The sequence below is a fragment of the Pan troglodytes genome, chromosome 6 (genome assembly GCF_028858775.2).
Source record: "Pan troglodytes isolate AG18354 chromosome 6, NHGRI_mPanTro3-v2.0_pri, whole genome shotgun sequence".
Lineage (NCBI taxonomy): Eukaryota > Metazoa > Chordata > Mammalia > Primates > Hominidae > Pan > Pan troglodytes.
Window position 1 is genome coordinate 75,888,585 of NC_072404.2, and position 15,308 is coordinate 75,903,892.

Here is a 15,308-nt window from a genome sequence, read left to right on the forward strand (position 1 = left end):
GGACATGCATGCAGGAGGAACAAAGTCATCCAGTCCAACCTTAGTCGGGAAGGCACCTGCCCATGAGAGAGCTCACCTGGGGACTCCTGTTCCCCTCTCTTTTTAGGGCCTGGCTGTGGCATAATCTTAAAGTAGTCAGCCGAGGCCCACAGCGATCTCTTTGCAGCCTGTGTAAACTGGTCATGAGCTGCACGCCTGATGCTGGCCCTGGCCAAGGAGGGAGATGGGGTATGAGAGCTGGCCACCTGGGCTTGGGCGGTGGCCAGAAAGGAATATTTAACCCAGAGCTCTGCTGCACTCTGGGCCCGGACCGCCAACCAGCAGACCTGAACATCCACATCAGACAGGATGGTTTTTCAATGGGAAGAAAACAAAGATGGCGACAGGAAGGAAACTGAGCAGGGAGGTATTTGTACTTTGGAGGTACAAGGGATCTACCCCAGGGAGGCTGTCGACTTGTATCTTTTGCCTCAATTACTTGCACAAAGTAGCAGGTTTTGATGGTGGGCCCCTGTGAGCCACGATCCTGGCATTTCTCAGAGAGTTCTCCCACGCATGCATCCCTGGGCTGTCACCCCGATCCTGTCCCAGGAGACGCTTAGAAGCTGCCTCATGCCAAGATGCCTCCTAAGATCGTCTAGAAGAATCCAGTTGAGCTAAGCTCCATGGCTCTGATAACCCTTTCTAAAGAGAGATCTGGTGAGCGGAAACCACAGATGTCTTCACTGATACCGAAGTTCAAGAGGAGGTTACCAGGGAGCTCGGGGGTTGGGGAGGAGGACAGAAGACGCCTCTGGGGTGGAAGTGAGTTGGGCACAGGTCTAGGACAGAACTCACACACCTGCCATCTCGGCTATCACAAGGGAGCTTGGGCCGGAACTCCGGGTCAAGAGGCTAAATGCAAACACTGATTTTACGCGGAGCCTCTGCTTAGCCAGCTAAGTTAATGGCAAAAGCCTTAAGTTATGAACAATGCCTCCAATTAACAAAAAGAAGCCATTTAAAATGGCATAATGGAGCTTGTAATTAAGTGTTAGTGTTTTATATGGAACCGTTTCCCCCAGGGGAGAGGTACAAATCAGCTTTTTAAACTCATAGAGCGTGAAGAGGAAGGGGGTCGACTGCCTGCGGGGGCCACTGCTTGGAATGCCAGCCTGCTGAAGGGGAGCCATGCCGAGGGGACACTGTTCAAGGCACTTGAATACTGCTTAGCAAGATGAGAGATTAACCCTTAGACTCCAACTGAAGGGCCCAACCAGGAGGGGGTGCTCCCCTGGCCACGGATTACTGTATTATTTTAGTGGCAGCTCTTAGAAGTATTACAGACAGTGCTAGCTTCACATCAAAGATCTAAGGTTAGGATCTCTATTTTTTAAAAAAAAATAAATAATAGAGGAAAAAAATACACAGAACTGCAAGCAAAATTTAACCAACTGATTGTATCTGGCACCAGATGTAAGTCTGGCAAAAAAGACAGAATGGGAACCAACAGTAACCTAGTTAAAAATCTAAGAAGTAAAAACAGAAAAGAGAAAACAACACATATGACTAAATTGCTTGGGAGGGTCAAAATGACTGCATTTTAGACTGTTACTGTTTGGCCACTAGAATGGACAAATCTGTATTTGTCAATTTCCTCAGATTTAACACCTTTGTAAATAACAGTCATGCCTTTAAAACTAAACCCTAGCCTACTATTTCCTGTTAACTTCTTTTCATTCTTATGAAAATTAGACGATATTTAAAGATTCATCACACATGATGACAAAAGTCCCTTGAGGGTTTTGTGGAGAGGACACCACAGTCGTCAGGGCTCTGCCACTCACTGTCCTAAGGGTCACCGATGGGAATTCACTCTTCTCAATGCACCTGAATCGAGCTAGATGTTGACCCGTGTCCCCTTAAGCTCCTCTAATTTTGAATTCTCTTCTCCCTGAACTGGATTTCAAGTTCAGAAATGATACCCCCAACAAAAGACAAACGAACAGCCTGCCTCCCAGCCCCCTAGAGCCTTCTGAAAACTTCTTATTCATGAAAAGGCATTGTCTTTAGTGTAGTGACTCTCAAAATTTGTGAAAACGTGAACTAAGTGCTGCAGCTGCAGGTTAATAGACTGTAAATGAAATAATCTCTAAAACATCATGCAAGAAACGTGGTTTCACATCTTACAGTCAAAGTCCTACAAGTTAATTAACAAGCACATGGAGGTGGAACAGCCAGAGCATACCTTTAAAATTATAACTCCCTCCCACCCCCCAAATAAAAAAAAAGTAATATTAATTAAACTTAAGAAATAATGAATGCACCATTAAAATGTCATCCAAAGACGCTGACCTAAGACAAAGGTTTCAATGATACACAATACGGTCAAAAAGTTTTCAATCAGTAATATACAGTATGACAACTACATCTTGTAAATTATACCCAATACTGCTGGCAGTCTATCCCTCTAAAGAATATTTGCCCCTTTCATCCCTTCCTAACAATCAGATAATAAAATACAGCACCTATAAATAAGCAAAAAAAAAAAATATATATATATATATATGCCGAAATCATCTATTGTTAAAGATATGGCAATAAAGAAGTCTAAATTAGCAAACTTGTAGAAGCCGTAACTGATAAAACAGCTTATTGAAAAAGGTGGCAGTAATGCACTCTACGTGTGCACAGGTACTTAAGAAAATACACAGACGTATAAAATTGCACACACGCACACTCTCACCCGCCTCTATTCTCACGCATATACACATAGACAAGGGAGGAATCAGAGACAAGTTAGACTTTCAGTTTGTACTTAGACTGCCCTAAAACTGTGCATAAAAAGAACTAAGAGGCAAAATGAAAGAAGGGCAAATGGTAGGTTTGGAAGTTGAAGAGCATCCACGTTTTGGTGTGAGTTTGGGCCATTTCTACAGGGATGGGAGTGGGGAGCCTAGAATGCCACGTTCTCTCTCCTGCAGAGAAAGGAAGTTTCCCATGAGTTCAACAGGGTCATCAGTGCTTGCGGTGGGAAGAAAAAGGGAAAGAAGAGAGAGAGTGCGCATGTAAGCCCTGCCCAGGCCTGGGGAGTGTCTTCCCCTGGGAGGGCTCAGTTCATCAGGTGTCCAGGAGAGTGGTATGAGGTGAGGTGCCTTCTGTACCAGAGAGAGATCCGTAGACTGCTATCTACTTGGGGATGGGCCTGTCTGGCCCTGGAACTGCCTGCTGTGCTCGCCTGGACTACTCTCTCCTTTCTTTCAATGCCTGCACACGTGCAGACGCACAGACAGATTGAGACACCATAAATTAAACAAAATTAACAGGTACATGCTACAGTTCTAACTTGTCTCCTAAACCTCCAAGATATGAGGTCTGATCAGCGTGCTCTGCAGTTAGAGGTTAAAAAGCAGATTATAAAGTACCTAGATTCGGATCTTTTCTTTTTTTTTTCTTTTCTTTTTTTTTTTTTTGTCCTGATTTGGCCTAGAATGGAGTGTATCAAACAAACCCTGGTCTGCAAAACCCAGGGTCAGTTAAAGCTATACATCAATGTGCACTACATGTCAGGATTCTATTCACGTACAAGAAAACACTATGTCAGCTACCACAAAATCAGAGTTTCCTGATGTGACGTTTTCTTTTTGTTAAAAAATACGTGGAGTAAATGTGTTTTATTTTAATTCAAAGCTCAGAGGTTTTGGGTCTGAGAGACCTGTTTTTGTTTTGATTTTTTGTGCACCTGCTTGGGAGGAGCGGCTTTCTCAATTGTCACCTCATTTACTCCTCCTGCGTCCCTCCACAGTGGACCTCGATGAGGTTCACAGTGGGAAGATTTCCTGTTGGAGGGTCAGGAGGTCACACAGGTGGCACCGGGGCGGGGCCAGGTTTGCCAGGGTTGGCCTCCCAAGTACTCCCTGATGGCAGGTCTTTCCACTGGGGTGAGAACCTTCTCACAGATTCTGTCCAGAGCGGAGTTTCTAGAATTATCCATCTTCATGGCTCAGTCTTGGGGCCCTGCACAGCAGTGACTGGCCCTGGGGAGCTGGCTCCCCTGAGGGCATTGTCGCAAGCATGACTGCAGAGTTGGGTCGGGACCCAGCTTCACCACTCACTCCCTTGCTGGGTGACCCTGGGCAGCTTCCTGAGCTTGTGAGCTGGTTCAGTTTCATCGACTGCAAAGAGGTCATGAGAGCAGAAACACCTGCCCAAAGTACACAGGAGATATTGTGATGTGCTGGCTCACGCTTATAATCCCAGCACTTTGGGAGGCCGAGGTGGGCGGATCACCTGAGGTCACCTGGCCAACACGGCGAAACCCCATCTCAACTAAAAATACAAAAATTAGCCGGGCATGGTGGTGGGTGCTTGTAATCCCAGCTACTCGGGAGGCTGAGGCAGGATAATCGCTTGAACCTGGGAGTGGGAGGTTGCAGTGAGCTGAGATCCAGCCACTGTACTCCAGCCTGGGTAAAGGATTGAGACTCTGTCTCAAAAAACAAAGTACACAGGAGATATTGTGTGTGGGGGGCTGTCTAGCACAGATTCTAGTTTCTGTTATATTGTTTTCCTATTTTGTTATTTGTATGGTACATGCACATTTGATCAAATTCAAAAGATACTGAGAGTTTGCAATTATTACAATGAAAAGTAAGTCTCTAGCTGGGTGTGGTAGCTCATGCCCATAATCCCAGCACTTTGGGAAGCTGAGGCGGGTGGATCACCTGAGGTCAGGAGTTCGAGACCAGCCTGGCCAACATAGTGAAACCCTGTCTCTACTAAAAATACAAAAAATTAGCTGGACGTGGTAGTGGGCACCTGTGATCCCAGCTACTAGGGAGGCTGAGGCAGGAGAATCGCTTGAACCTGGGAGGTGGAGGTTGTAGCGAGCCGAGATCGCGCCATTGTACTCCAGCCTGGGCGACAAGAGTGAAACTCTGTCTCAAAAAAAAAAAGAAAAGTAAGTCTTACAAGTCTCACCCAGCCACACAGATTCCCTCCCACAGGCATCTAGTGTTCTTAGTTCCTTGTGAGTTGTTCTGGCAGCAGTCTCTGCTTATAATGCATCAGCATATATATATATATATATATATATATTTTTTTTTTTTTTCTTTTATACACAAATAGTAGCTTACAGTTTACACTTACAGTTTCATTTATTTTAACTTGGAGAGTCATACATATTTATACATAGGAAAACATCTGGCCAGGTGCTCAGGCCTGTAATCCCAACATTTGGGAAGGCCAAGGCAAGAGGATTGCTTGAGCCCAGGAGTTTGGGGCTGCAGTGGGCTATGATTGCACCATTGCACTCCAGCCTGGGCAACTGAGGGAGAATGTGTCTTCTATTTTTATATTTATTTATTTATATATTGTTTGAGATGGAGTCTCACTCTGTCATCCAGGCTGGAGTGCAGTGGTGCGATCTTAGCTCACTGCAACCTCTGCCTCCCCGGTTCAAGTGATTCTCCTGCCTCAGCCTCCTGAGTAGCTGGGATTAGAGGCACCCACCACCACACCCGGCTAGTTTTTGTATTTTTGGTAGAGACAGGGTTTCACATATCAGCCAGGCTGGTCTCAAACTCCTGACCTCACATAATCCACCCACCTCAGCCTCCTAAAATGCTGGGATTACAGGTGTGAGCCACTGTGCCTGGCTGAAAATGTGTCTTTTAAAAGAAAGAAAAAGAATTTTGAGAGACTTGAGGCGGGCAGATCACCTGAGGTCAGGAGTTTGAGAGCAACCTGGTCAACATGCTGAAGCCCCATCTCTACTAAGAATACAAAAATTAGCTGGCCGTGGTGGCACACGCCTGTAGTCCCAGCTACTCAGGAGGCTGAGGCAGGAGAATTGCTTGAATCTGGGGGGCGGCAGAGGTTGCAGTGAGCCAAGATCACGCCACTGCAGTCCAGCCTGGGCAACAGAGCAAGACCCTGTCTCAAAAAAAAAAAAAAAAGAGCAAGCAAGCAAGCATGCCTATTCTCTCTGTCACTGGGCAGACATACCATCTCTCTTCAACAGGTCTGGGTTCCCTGTTAGTGGACAGGCCAATTGTTGCCAACATTTGCTTTTACCTGACAACTGCATGGCTCACACATTTTGCATGGGAGCAAATGCAGCTGAGAATAAATTCCTAGAAAAGGAATCTCCAGGCCAGAAGACAGGGGCATGCAGAAAGTCCATTGGATTTGCCACGTTTCCCGAGGTGGTGGCTGTTTCCGAGTACAGGGCCACCAACATTCAGGAGAAAGTCAGCTCCCCCGGTCCTAGTAGCCTACTCGTTATCAGTTTTGTAATCCTTTTTCTTTTTTTGAGATGGAGTCTTGCTCTTGTTACCCAGGCTGGAGTACAATGGTGCCATCTCGACTCACTGCAACCTCTGCCTCCCAGGTTCAACCAATTCTCCCATCTCAGCCTCCCAAGTAGCTGGGATTACAGGCACCTGCCATCATGCTCAGCAAATTTTTGTATTTTTTTTTTTTTTTTTTTCCAGTTTTAAGGGCATTTAATCAGGAGGAAAGGTTTGGAAAACGAACTCAGGTGTATTTATTGTTTAAGCAGAAATAAAGTTTAATTTTTGCTTGAAGATGGTTCTTAATTTCTTTTAATCTAATTCCTAATCCTCACAAAGATCTTTCTAACAGCAAGTTCAGTAAGTTCAGGTAACAGTACGTCACCATTGGCTTCTGGCTCACTGAGTGATGGTGGGATCGCGGTTTCATCTCTGTAAACTTGCCCTTGACTGGGGAGATACCATCTCCTTAAAAATACTCTTCATTTTCCTAAGGAGTGAACTGCTGCTGCACGAATTCTTATTTGTGGAGGGAGTAGCTGCCTCCTTACTTCACCTTCATGCACCAGTGCAGCATGAACAGGGGCTTTATTGATGGGCTTGGGAAGCTGTAATAAAGTCCAGCATGCAGATTGGGAAGGTTTCGTATAGCCACCAGGAGACAAGGGTCAAAGGAACCAGCCTCTGTGGGCTCTGCTGCTTAGAGTACTTTGTCCTTTCTCAGCTCTTAAGGGCAACTGGGAAGGAAGAGGGATCAGCACTTCACAAACTGGTGGGTGACCTCATAGATTCCCACAGACTCCTGGGCCTTTTCATCATAGTCAGTCCAGTCCTTCTCCTGCAGATTAATGTCACTGAAGGCTGTCCCTGACTCCACACCTTCAGCAGCAAACCCAGCCTGCGGCTGGAAATCAACTGGTTCAAGGCCCCGGCACTCAAACTCCACTATTGTCTTGAAGTTCTCATTGTCTTCAGCATTGTAAGCCTTGATGGTGCTGCTTAAAATCTCGATGGAATTTTCTCTTGCACACAGCTTGCACTTCTGGACCATGGAAGCACTGCCACGGCCCCCCTTCAGTGCCACACTGTCCATCAGCCGGATGTACTGCCACTTGTCCGAAATCTCACCACAGTTGCCACATTTCATCTTCAGGTACCACCGGAAGTCCTCGCCCACGGGCCGGAGGTTGGTGATGTTCTCCAGCGTGGCTTTGAGTTGCAGCGCGATTTTCCCCATGGTAGCCCTCTCCGCCCGGTGCTGGCTGCGGCCGTTGCCGTTGCTTTCCGGCGCGTCGTAAAAGCAATTTTTGTATTTTTTTAGAGATGGGATTTCACCATGTTGGTCAGGCTAGTCTTGAACTCCTGACTTCAGGTGATCCACCTGCCTCGGCCTCCCAAAGTGCTGGGATTACAGGCTTGAGTCACCATGCCCGGCCTCTTTTTTTTCTTTTTCTCTCTTTTTTTTTTTTAGAGAGAGACATGGTCTTGCTCTGTGGACCCTGCTGGAGTGCAGTGGTAGGATCATGGCTAACTGTAGCCTTGACCTTCTGGGTGCAAGTGATCCTTCCACCTCAGCTTCTGGAGTAGCTGGGACCATGGCATACACCACCATGCACCCCACTAACTTTGTATTTTTTTGTACAGATGGTGTCTCACTATGTTGCCTAGGCTAGTCTTGAACTCCTGGCCTCAAGCAATCCTCCTGCCTCAACCTCTCAAATACCTCTGACTGTAGGCACAAGCCAACACGTACAGCTAATGTAAAATTTTTTTTATAGAGATGAGGTCTTACTATGTTGCCCAGGCTGGTCTCGACCTCCTGGCCTCAGGCAATCCTCCTGCCTCAGCCTCTCAAGTAGCTTTGACTATAGGCACAAGCCAACATGTACGGCTACTTTTCAAATTTTTTTTGTAGAGATGAGGTCTTGCTATGTTGTTGCCCAGGCTGGTCTCGAACTCCTGGCCTCAAGAGATCCTCCCACCTCAGCCTTCCAAGAGAGGCCCTTGGGGCCTAAACCATGGCTGGTTTCCCTAGAACAGTCCAGCCAGCACATCCCTCCCTCCCCCAGAGCCTTCAACCACCTCCGCCAAGAGTTCTAGATCCCACAGTGACCTGGTCACCAGCCCTTCTAGAGTATAGCTGCACAAAACAGATGTAAACAAATGAAATCCTCCCTTCTCCAGAGCAGTAGACCCTCAATAATGCCACCCACAAGCCCCTTAGCTTTGTTGTGCCATGCTTTCCCGGTTTCTGGTTCAAAGCAGCAAGAACCAGCTCCAACTAAACAAAAAAGCGTTCATTAGATGGATATCTAGTATGTCACAGACTCTCCCGAGAATCAGGCATGAAGGCCCCACATCACGTTGTACAAGTGGCTTGGTGCAGACACCCTCATCGCTGGCCCTGGCCCCAGACCCCTCATCTCACACCAACATGGGACGCCCTGTGCTGCCGCTGCAACTGTTACACTCTGAATCCCTCTTCAAGACAAGGCTGGGAGAGCCAGCGACAGATTGTTGGCATCTCTGCTGGGAGCCGGGAGAAGGAGGCCCCTGGACAGAGACAAAGGGGGTTCTTGTGTTTGGGAGCCCAAACAGTGGCTAGATTCACCGCAGTATCTTAAATTTCTCCATGTCAGTTTGAGACCAGCCGGGGCATCACAGCAAGAACCCGTCTCTACAAAAAAATTAAAAAATTAGCCGGGCATCGTGGTGCTCACCTGCAGTCCCAGCTACTTGGGAGGCTGAGGCAGGAGGATGGCTTGAGCCCAGGAGGTTGAGGCTGCAGGGAGCTATGATCATGCCACTCCACTCCAGCCTCAGCGACAAAGTGAGACCTTGTCTCTTAAAAAACATAAATACATAGGCCCAGCTTGGTGGCTCATGCCTGTAATCCCAGCACTTTGGGAAGCTGAGGTGGGCAGATCACCTGAGCCCGGGAGTTCGAGACTAGCCTGGGAAGCACTGTGAAACCCCATCTCCACAAAAAATTACAAAAAAAAAAAAAAAAAAAAAAAGAGAGCCATGAGTGGTGACATGAGCCTGTAGTCCCAGCTAGTTCGGAGGATCACCTGAGCCCAGCAGATGGAGGTTGCGGGGAGCTGTGATTGCACCACTGCACTCCAGCCTGGGTGATAGAGCGAGATCCTGTCTCAAAAAAAAGAAAGAACAAACAAAAATAAACAATGCCAGGCACAGCAGCTCACGCCTATAATCCCAGAACTTTGGGAGGCCGAGGCGGCTGGATCACTTGAGGTCAGGAGTTCAAGACCAGCCTGGCCAACATGGTGAAACCCTGTCTCTACCAAAAATACAAAAAAATTAACTAGGCGTGATTAACTACTCAGGAGGCTGAGGCACGAGAATTGCTTGAACCCAGGACACAGAGGTTGCAGTAAGTTGAGATTGCGCTACTGTGCTCCAGCCTGGGTGATAGAGGGAGACCCTGTCTCAAAAATAAATAAATAAAAATTTAAAAATAAATTAATTCAAAAATGGAATTTCTCCGTGTCACACCCCAGATGACAGCCTTTAGCACCCACTAGATGTCTCCTGGACTCCTGGCACCCACAGTTTTCTCATTTGATTCTCATGACACCCTGTTGGGTAGATAATCACCTCTATTTGCCTGAGATTCCCGTGACATGCCAAGAATGCTACAGCACACTCCATTTCAGAAGGAAACTGGGGCCCGGGCACAGTGGCTCACTCCTGTAATCCCAGCACTTTGGGAGGCCGAGGCAGGTGGATCGCTTAGTGGTGGTCAGGAGATCGAGACCAGCCTAGCCAACATGGTGAAATCCCCATCTCTACTAAAAAAAAATACAAAAATTAGTTGGGTGAGGTGGTGGCACATGCCTGTAACCCCAGCTACTCAGGAGGCTGAGGCAGGAGAATCGCTTGAACACAGGAGGTGGAGGTTGCCGTGAGCTGAGATTGGGCCACTGCACTCCAGCCTGGGCGACAGAGTGAAACTCTGTCTTAAAAGTCAAAAAAAAAAAAAAAAAAAAAAAAAAAAGAAGGCTCCCTGCCTGGGGGTCACTGGACTGTTCTCAACACCTGCCTTTCTGCTGTAGCTCCAGCCCCTAAGGGCACATGAAACCCTCCCCTTCTCATCCCCATCATCCCTCCTCATGGGAGCACAGCCTGTGAGCTCGGGGACTCCTAGGGCAGAACATCCTTAACACAGGATTCAGCTAGGGAAGCCAGCCAAGTTTTTAGCACATTCCCAGAAACTGCTCTCTGGGGAGGGGGTGAGTCAGAGGGTGGGGCCGGGAGGGGAGCCTAGTCCTGGCTCCACCATTTAGTCCAGACACACCAATCTCTGGCGGGCATAAAAACAGCCAGGCACGGTGGCTCACACCTGTATTCCCAGCACTTTGGGAGGCCAAGGCGGGCAGATCACCTGAGGTCAGGAATTCAAGACCAGCCTGGACAACATGGTGAAACCCTGTCTCTACTAAAAATACAGAAATTACCCAGGTGTGGTGGTGCATGCCTGTAGTCCCAGCTACTTGGGAGGCTGAGGCAGGAGAATTGCTTGAACCTGGGAGGCAAAGGTAGTGGTGAGCCAAGATTGTGCCACTGCACTCCAGCCTGGGCAATGTCCAAAAAAAAAAAAAATTAATATTTTTTTTAAGTAGAGCTGGGTTCTTGCCATGTTGCCTAGGATGGTCTCGAACTCATGGGATCAGGCAATCCTCCTGCCTCAGCCTCCCAAAGCACTGGGATTACAGTCACCATACTCTAGCCTCTGGCTATGTATTTTTACAGACCCACAAAAATGTTTTTATTTATTTTATTGTTTATTTATTTTTTTGAGATGGAGTCTCGCTCTGTTGCCAGGCTGGAGTGCGGTGGCCCGATCTCGGCTCACTGCAACCTCCACCTCCCGGTTTCAAGCAATTCTTCTGTCTCAGCCTCCCAAGTAGCTGGGATTGCAGACACGCGCCACCACGCCCAGCTAATTTTTGTATTTTCGGTAGATATAGGGTTTCACCATGTTGGCCAGGCTGGTCTTGAACTCCTGACCTCAGGTAATCTGCCCACCTTGGCCTCCCAAAGTGCTGGGAATACAGGCATGAGCCATCGTGCCTGGGTGTTTTTATGTTTTTTAGAATGAGAAGAAAAAAAAATACATATATATATACATATATGTATTTTTTTTTTTCGAAACAGGGTCTTACTCTGTTGCCCAGGCCAGTCTAATTTCAAATTCATGACTGTGCACCCCAAGTGGGGTTGATTGGTTAGTTTGTGTGTGTATGTATGTATGTATGTATGTATGTATGTATGTATGTATTTGAAACAGGGTCTTGCTCTGTTGGCTGAAGTGTGGTGGTGCAATCATAGCTCACTGCAGCCTCAATCTCCTGGGTTCAAGCAATCCTACCACCTCAGCCTCCCATGTAGCTGGGACTACAGATGCATACCACCACGACTGGCTAATTTTTTTTAATTTTTAGTGGAAATGGGGGGGGGGTCTCATTATGTTGCCCAGGCTGGTCTAGAACTCCTGGCCTCAAGTTATCCTCCTGCCTTGGCCTCCCAAAGGGCTGGGACCACAGATGTGAGCCACCATTCCTAGTCAAACAGGAGTATAATAGTAATGAATATGTAATAATGAATCTGGCCTGACTGGTATCAGTCAGTCTTTATGCCAAAGCAGTTGTAAAATACACATTTGAATATCTTTTTTTTTTTTTTTTTTTTGAGGTGGAGTCTCGCTCTATCACCCACGCTGGAGTGCAGTAGCACAATCTCAGCTCACTGCAACCTCTGCCTCCCTGACTCAAGGCATTCTCCTGCCTCAGCCTCCTGAGTAGCCAGAGCTTCAGGGACCTGCCACCACGCCTGGGTAATTTCTATATTTTTAGTAGAGATGGAGTTTCACCAGGTTGGCCAGGCTGGCCTCAAACTCCTGACCTCAGGTGAGCTGCCCACTTCAGTCTCCCAGAGTGTTAGGATTACGGGCGTGAGCCACCGTGCCTAGCCGTATTTGAATATCTTAACCCATATAAGTCAAACATGCCTAGGGCTCACAAAAGTTACAGTGCATCCTGGCACAGGAGAGGAGGCAGCTCTTGAGTTTCAGTGCATGCTTTTGATATTCACTATAGGTCAATGTCGTTGAAAGAGAAAGTGTTTGAGGCTGGGCACAGTGGCTCATGCCTATAATCCCAGCACTTTGGGAGGCTTGAGATGGGAGGATCACTTGAGGCCAGGAGTTCAAGCCCAGCCAGGGCAACATAATGAGACCCCCCCTTTGCTACAAAAAATAAAAATATTAGCCAGGCATGGTAGTGTGTGTCAGTAGTTCGAGCTACTCAGAAAGCCGAGGCAGGAAGATTGCTTGAGCCTAGGAGGGGAGGCTGCAGTGAGGTATGATCGCACCACTGCACTCCAGCGTGGGCGACAGAGCCAAACTCTGTCTCCAAAAACAAAAACAAGGCCAGGCGTGGTGGCTCAGACCTGTAATCCCAGCACTTTGGGAGGCCGAGGTGGGTGGATCACCTGCAGTCAGGAGTTCGAGACCAGCCTGGCCAACATGGCGAAACCCCATATCTACTAAAAATACAAAAATTAGCCGGGCGTGGTGGCAGGCGCCTGTAATCCCAGCTACTCTGGAGGCTGAGGCAAGAGAATTGCTTGAGAACCCGGGAGGCAAGAGAACCCGGGAGGCAGAGGTTGCAGTGAGCCAAGTTCGCACCATTGCACTCTAGCCTGGGTGACAAGAGTAAAACTCAGTCTCAACAAACAAGCAAACAAACAAAAAAAGCAAGGAAGGAAATTCTTACACATGCTAAAACATGGATGAAACTTGAAGACATAATGCTAAGTGAAATGAGCCAGTTACAAAGAAAGACAAATAGTGGTTGCTTCCACCTATGGGAGGTATCTGGAATAGTACAATTCACAGAAGCAGAAAGGAGAGTAGAAGTTTTCAGGGGCTGGAGCGGGGCAGGGAAAGCGAGTTGTTTGTTGAGTGTAGGGTTTCAGTATTGCAAGGTGAAAAAGTTCCAGAGATCTATTGCACAACGATGTGCATATAGTTAATACTACTGTGCTGTCCACTTAAAAATAGTGAAGATGGGCCAGGGGCGGTGGCTCATGCCTGGAATCCCAGCACTTTGGGAGGCCGAGGTGCATGGATCGCCTGAGGTCAGGAGTTTGAGACCAGCCTGGCCAACATGGTGAAACTCTGTCTCTACTAAAAATATAAAAATTAGCTGGGTGTGGTGGTGCACGCCTGTAGTCCTAGCTATTCAGGAGGCTGAGGCGGGGAGAATCACTTGAACCTGGGAGGTGGAGGTTGCGGTGAGCTGAGATGGCACCACTGTACTCCAGCCTGAGCAACAGAGAGAGACCTCGTCAAAAAAAAAAAAAAAAAAAGCTTAAGATGGGCTGGGTGCGGTGACTCATGCCTGTAATCCCAGCACTTTGGGAGGCTGAGGCGGGCGGATCACCTGAGGTCGGGAGTTCGAGACCAGCCTGGCCAACATGGTGAAACCCCGTCTCTACCAAAATACAAAAATCAGCCAGGCATGGTGGCGGGTGCCTGTAATCCCAGCTATTCAGGAGGGTGAGGCACGAGAATCACTTGAACCCAGGAGGTGGAGGTTGCAATGAGTCAAGATCGCACCACTGCACTCCAGCCTGGGTGATAGAGCCAGACTCTGTCTCAAAAACAAAAAAAAAACAAAAAAGAGAGGCAGCTGAGGGGAGGGACAAGGGTCATTAGTCCACATGGGAGCTGGCTGAGGCTGGTGCCCAGGGATAGGGGAGCTGAGTGGGTGCAGGCCCAGGAAGTGAGCAATTGCCAGTGACACCGGGTGGAGGGACACGTGGAGGAGGAGTTGTGAGCTCAGCTGCACAGGACATTACTCCAAATGGGGCTGAGGAGCAAGGGGGACCCCCACACTCCCCACCTCCCAATGCTGAGGCGTGTGGGTAGGGGGCTACCCAGGAGGGCTTCAGGGAAAAAGTGTTCTGAAGGAAGAGGCAGGAGGGTGGTGAAGGGGACATTTGGGGGCCACCCCTTCTCCAGCTGGCAAAATTGTCCTGTCCCAGCTGGGTGCGGTGGCTCATGCCTGTAATCCCAGCACCTGGGGAGGCTAAAGCGGGAGGATCACTTGAGGTCGGGAGTTTGAGACCAGCTTGGGCCACACAGTGAAACCCGCACCCCACCCCCCACCCCGCCAAATCTCTACTAAAAATACAAAAATTAGCTGGGCATGGTGGTGCACGCCTGTAGTCCCAGTTACTCATGAGGCTGAGGGTTGAGGCATGAGAATTGCTTGAGCTCAGGGTGGTTGGGGGAGGTTGGGGGGATGGAGGGTAGAGCTGAGCTGGGATAGTGCACCACTGCATCCAGTCTGGGTGACAGAGTGAGACCCTGTCTCAAAAAAAAAAAAAAAATGTATCTTATACCTTGAGGGTCATGGAGTCTTTCACGCCTTCCTCTGTGTGTGTGTGTGTGTGTGTGTGTGTGTGTGTGTGTGTGTGTGTGTATTCAGGTCAACTTCTGGAATGTCTGTTTCATTTCTTGGATCAATCTATCTGTTCAGGTGTCAGTACTAGACTATTTAAATCCCTGTATGTATGTATGTATTTATTTTGAGACGGAGTTTTGCTCTTGTTGCTCAGGCTAGAGTGCAATGGTGCAATCTCAGCTCACTGCAACCTCCACCTCCTGGGTTCAAGTGATTCATTCTCCTGCCTCAGCCTCCCAACTAGCTAGGATTACAGGTGCCCACCACCACACCTGGCTAATTTTTGTGTTTTTAGTAGAGATGGGGTTTCACCATTTTGGCCAGGCTGGTTGAGAACTCCTGACCTCAAGTCATCCGCCCGCCTCTGCCTCCCAAAGTGCTGGGATTACAGGCGTGAGCCACTGCGCCCAGCCAATCGCTGTATTTTTAGTCTGCTTTGTTCTGTAAATGATCCCTCTCGAGTGTAACTCACTAGTGGGCTGTGTCCTTCTTTGGTGAATGTCTCTTTTTCCCATTAAACTGTAACTCTCTGAGGGCGGGGACT

At 48.1% G+C, this 15,308-nt stretch overlaps 1 protein-coding gene and 1 pseudogene across 50 annotated transcripts in view; both read right to left on the reverse strand.

The window, feature by feature from the left end:
- Positions 1–15,308, reverse strand: part of LOC107966502 (protein CASP) — a 73,321-nt gene that overhangs the window by 31,034 nt on the left and 26,979 nt on the right. For 4 of the 50 annotated variants that reach the window (XM_063814326.1, XM_063814328.1, XM_054655673.2 and 1 more), the window contains one exon: positions 4,846–4,916. The exons of the other annotated variants lie outside the window; for them this stretch is intronic. In XM_063814326.1, coding sequence (XP_063670396.1) covers positions 4,846–4,916 — 71 coding nt within the window. The remainder of the gene's footprint in view (positions 1–4,845; positions 4,917–15,308) is intronic. 50 annotated transcript variants of the gene reach the window in all.
- LOC741159 (UPF0587 protein C1orf123 pseudogene) lies at positions 6,529–7,578 on the reverse strand (annotated as a pseudogene).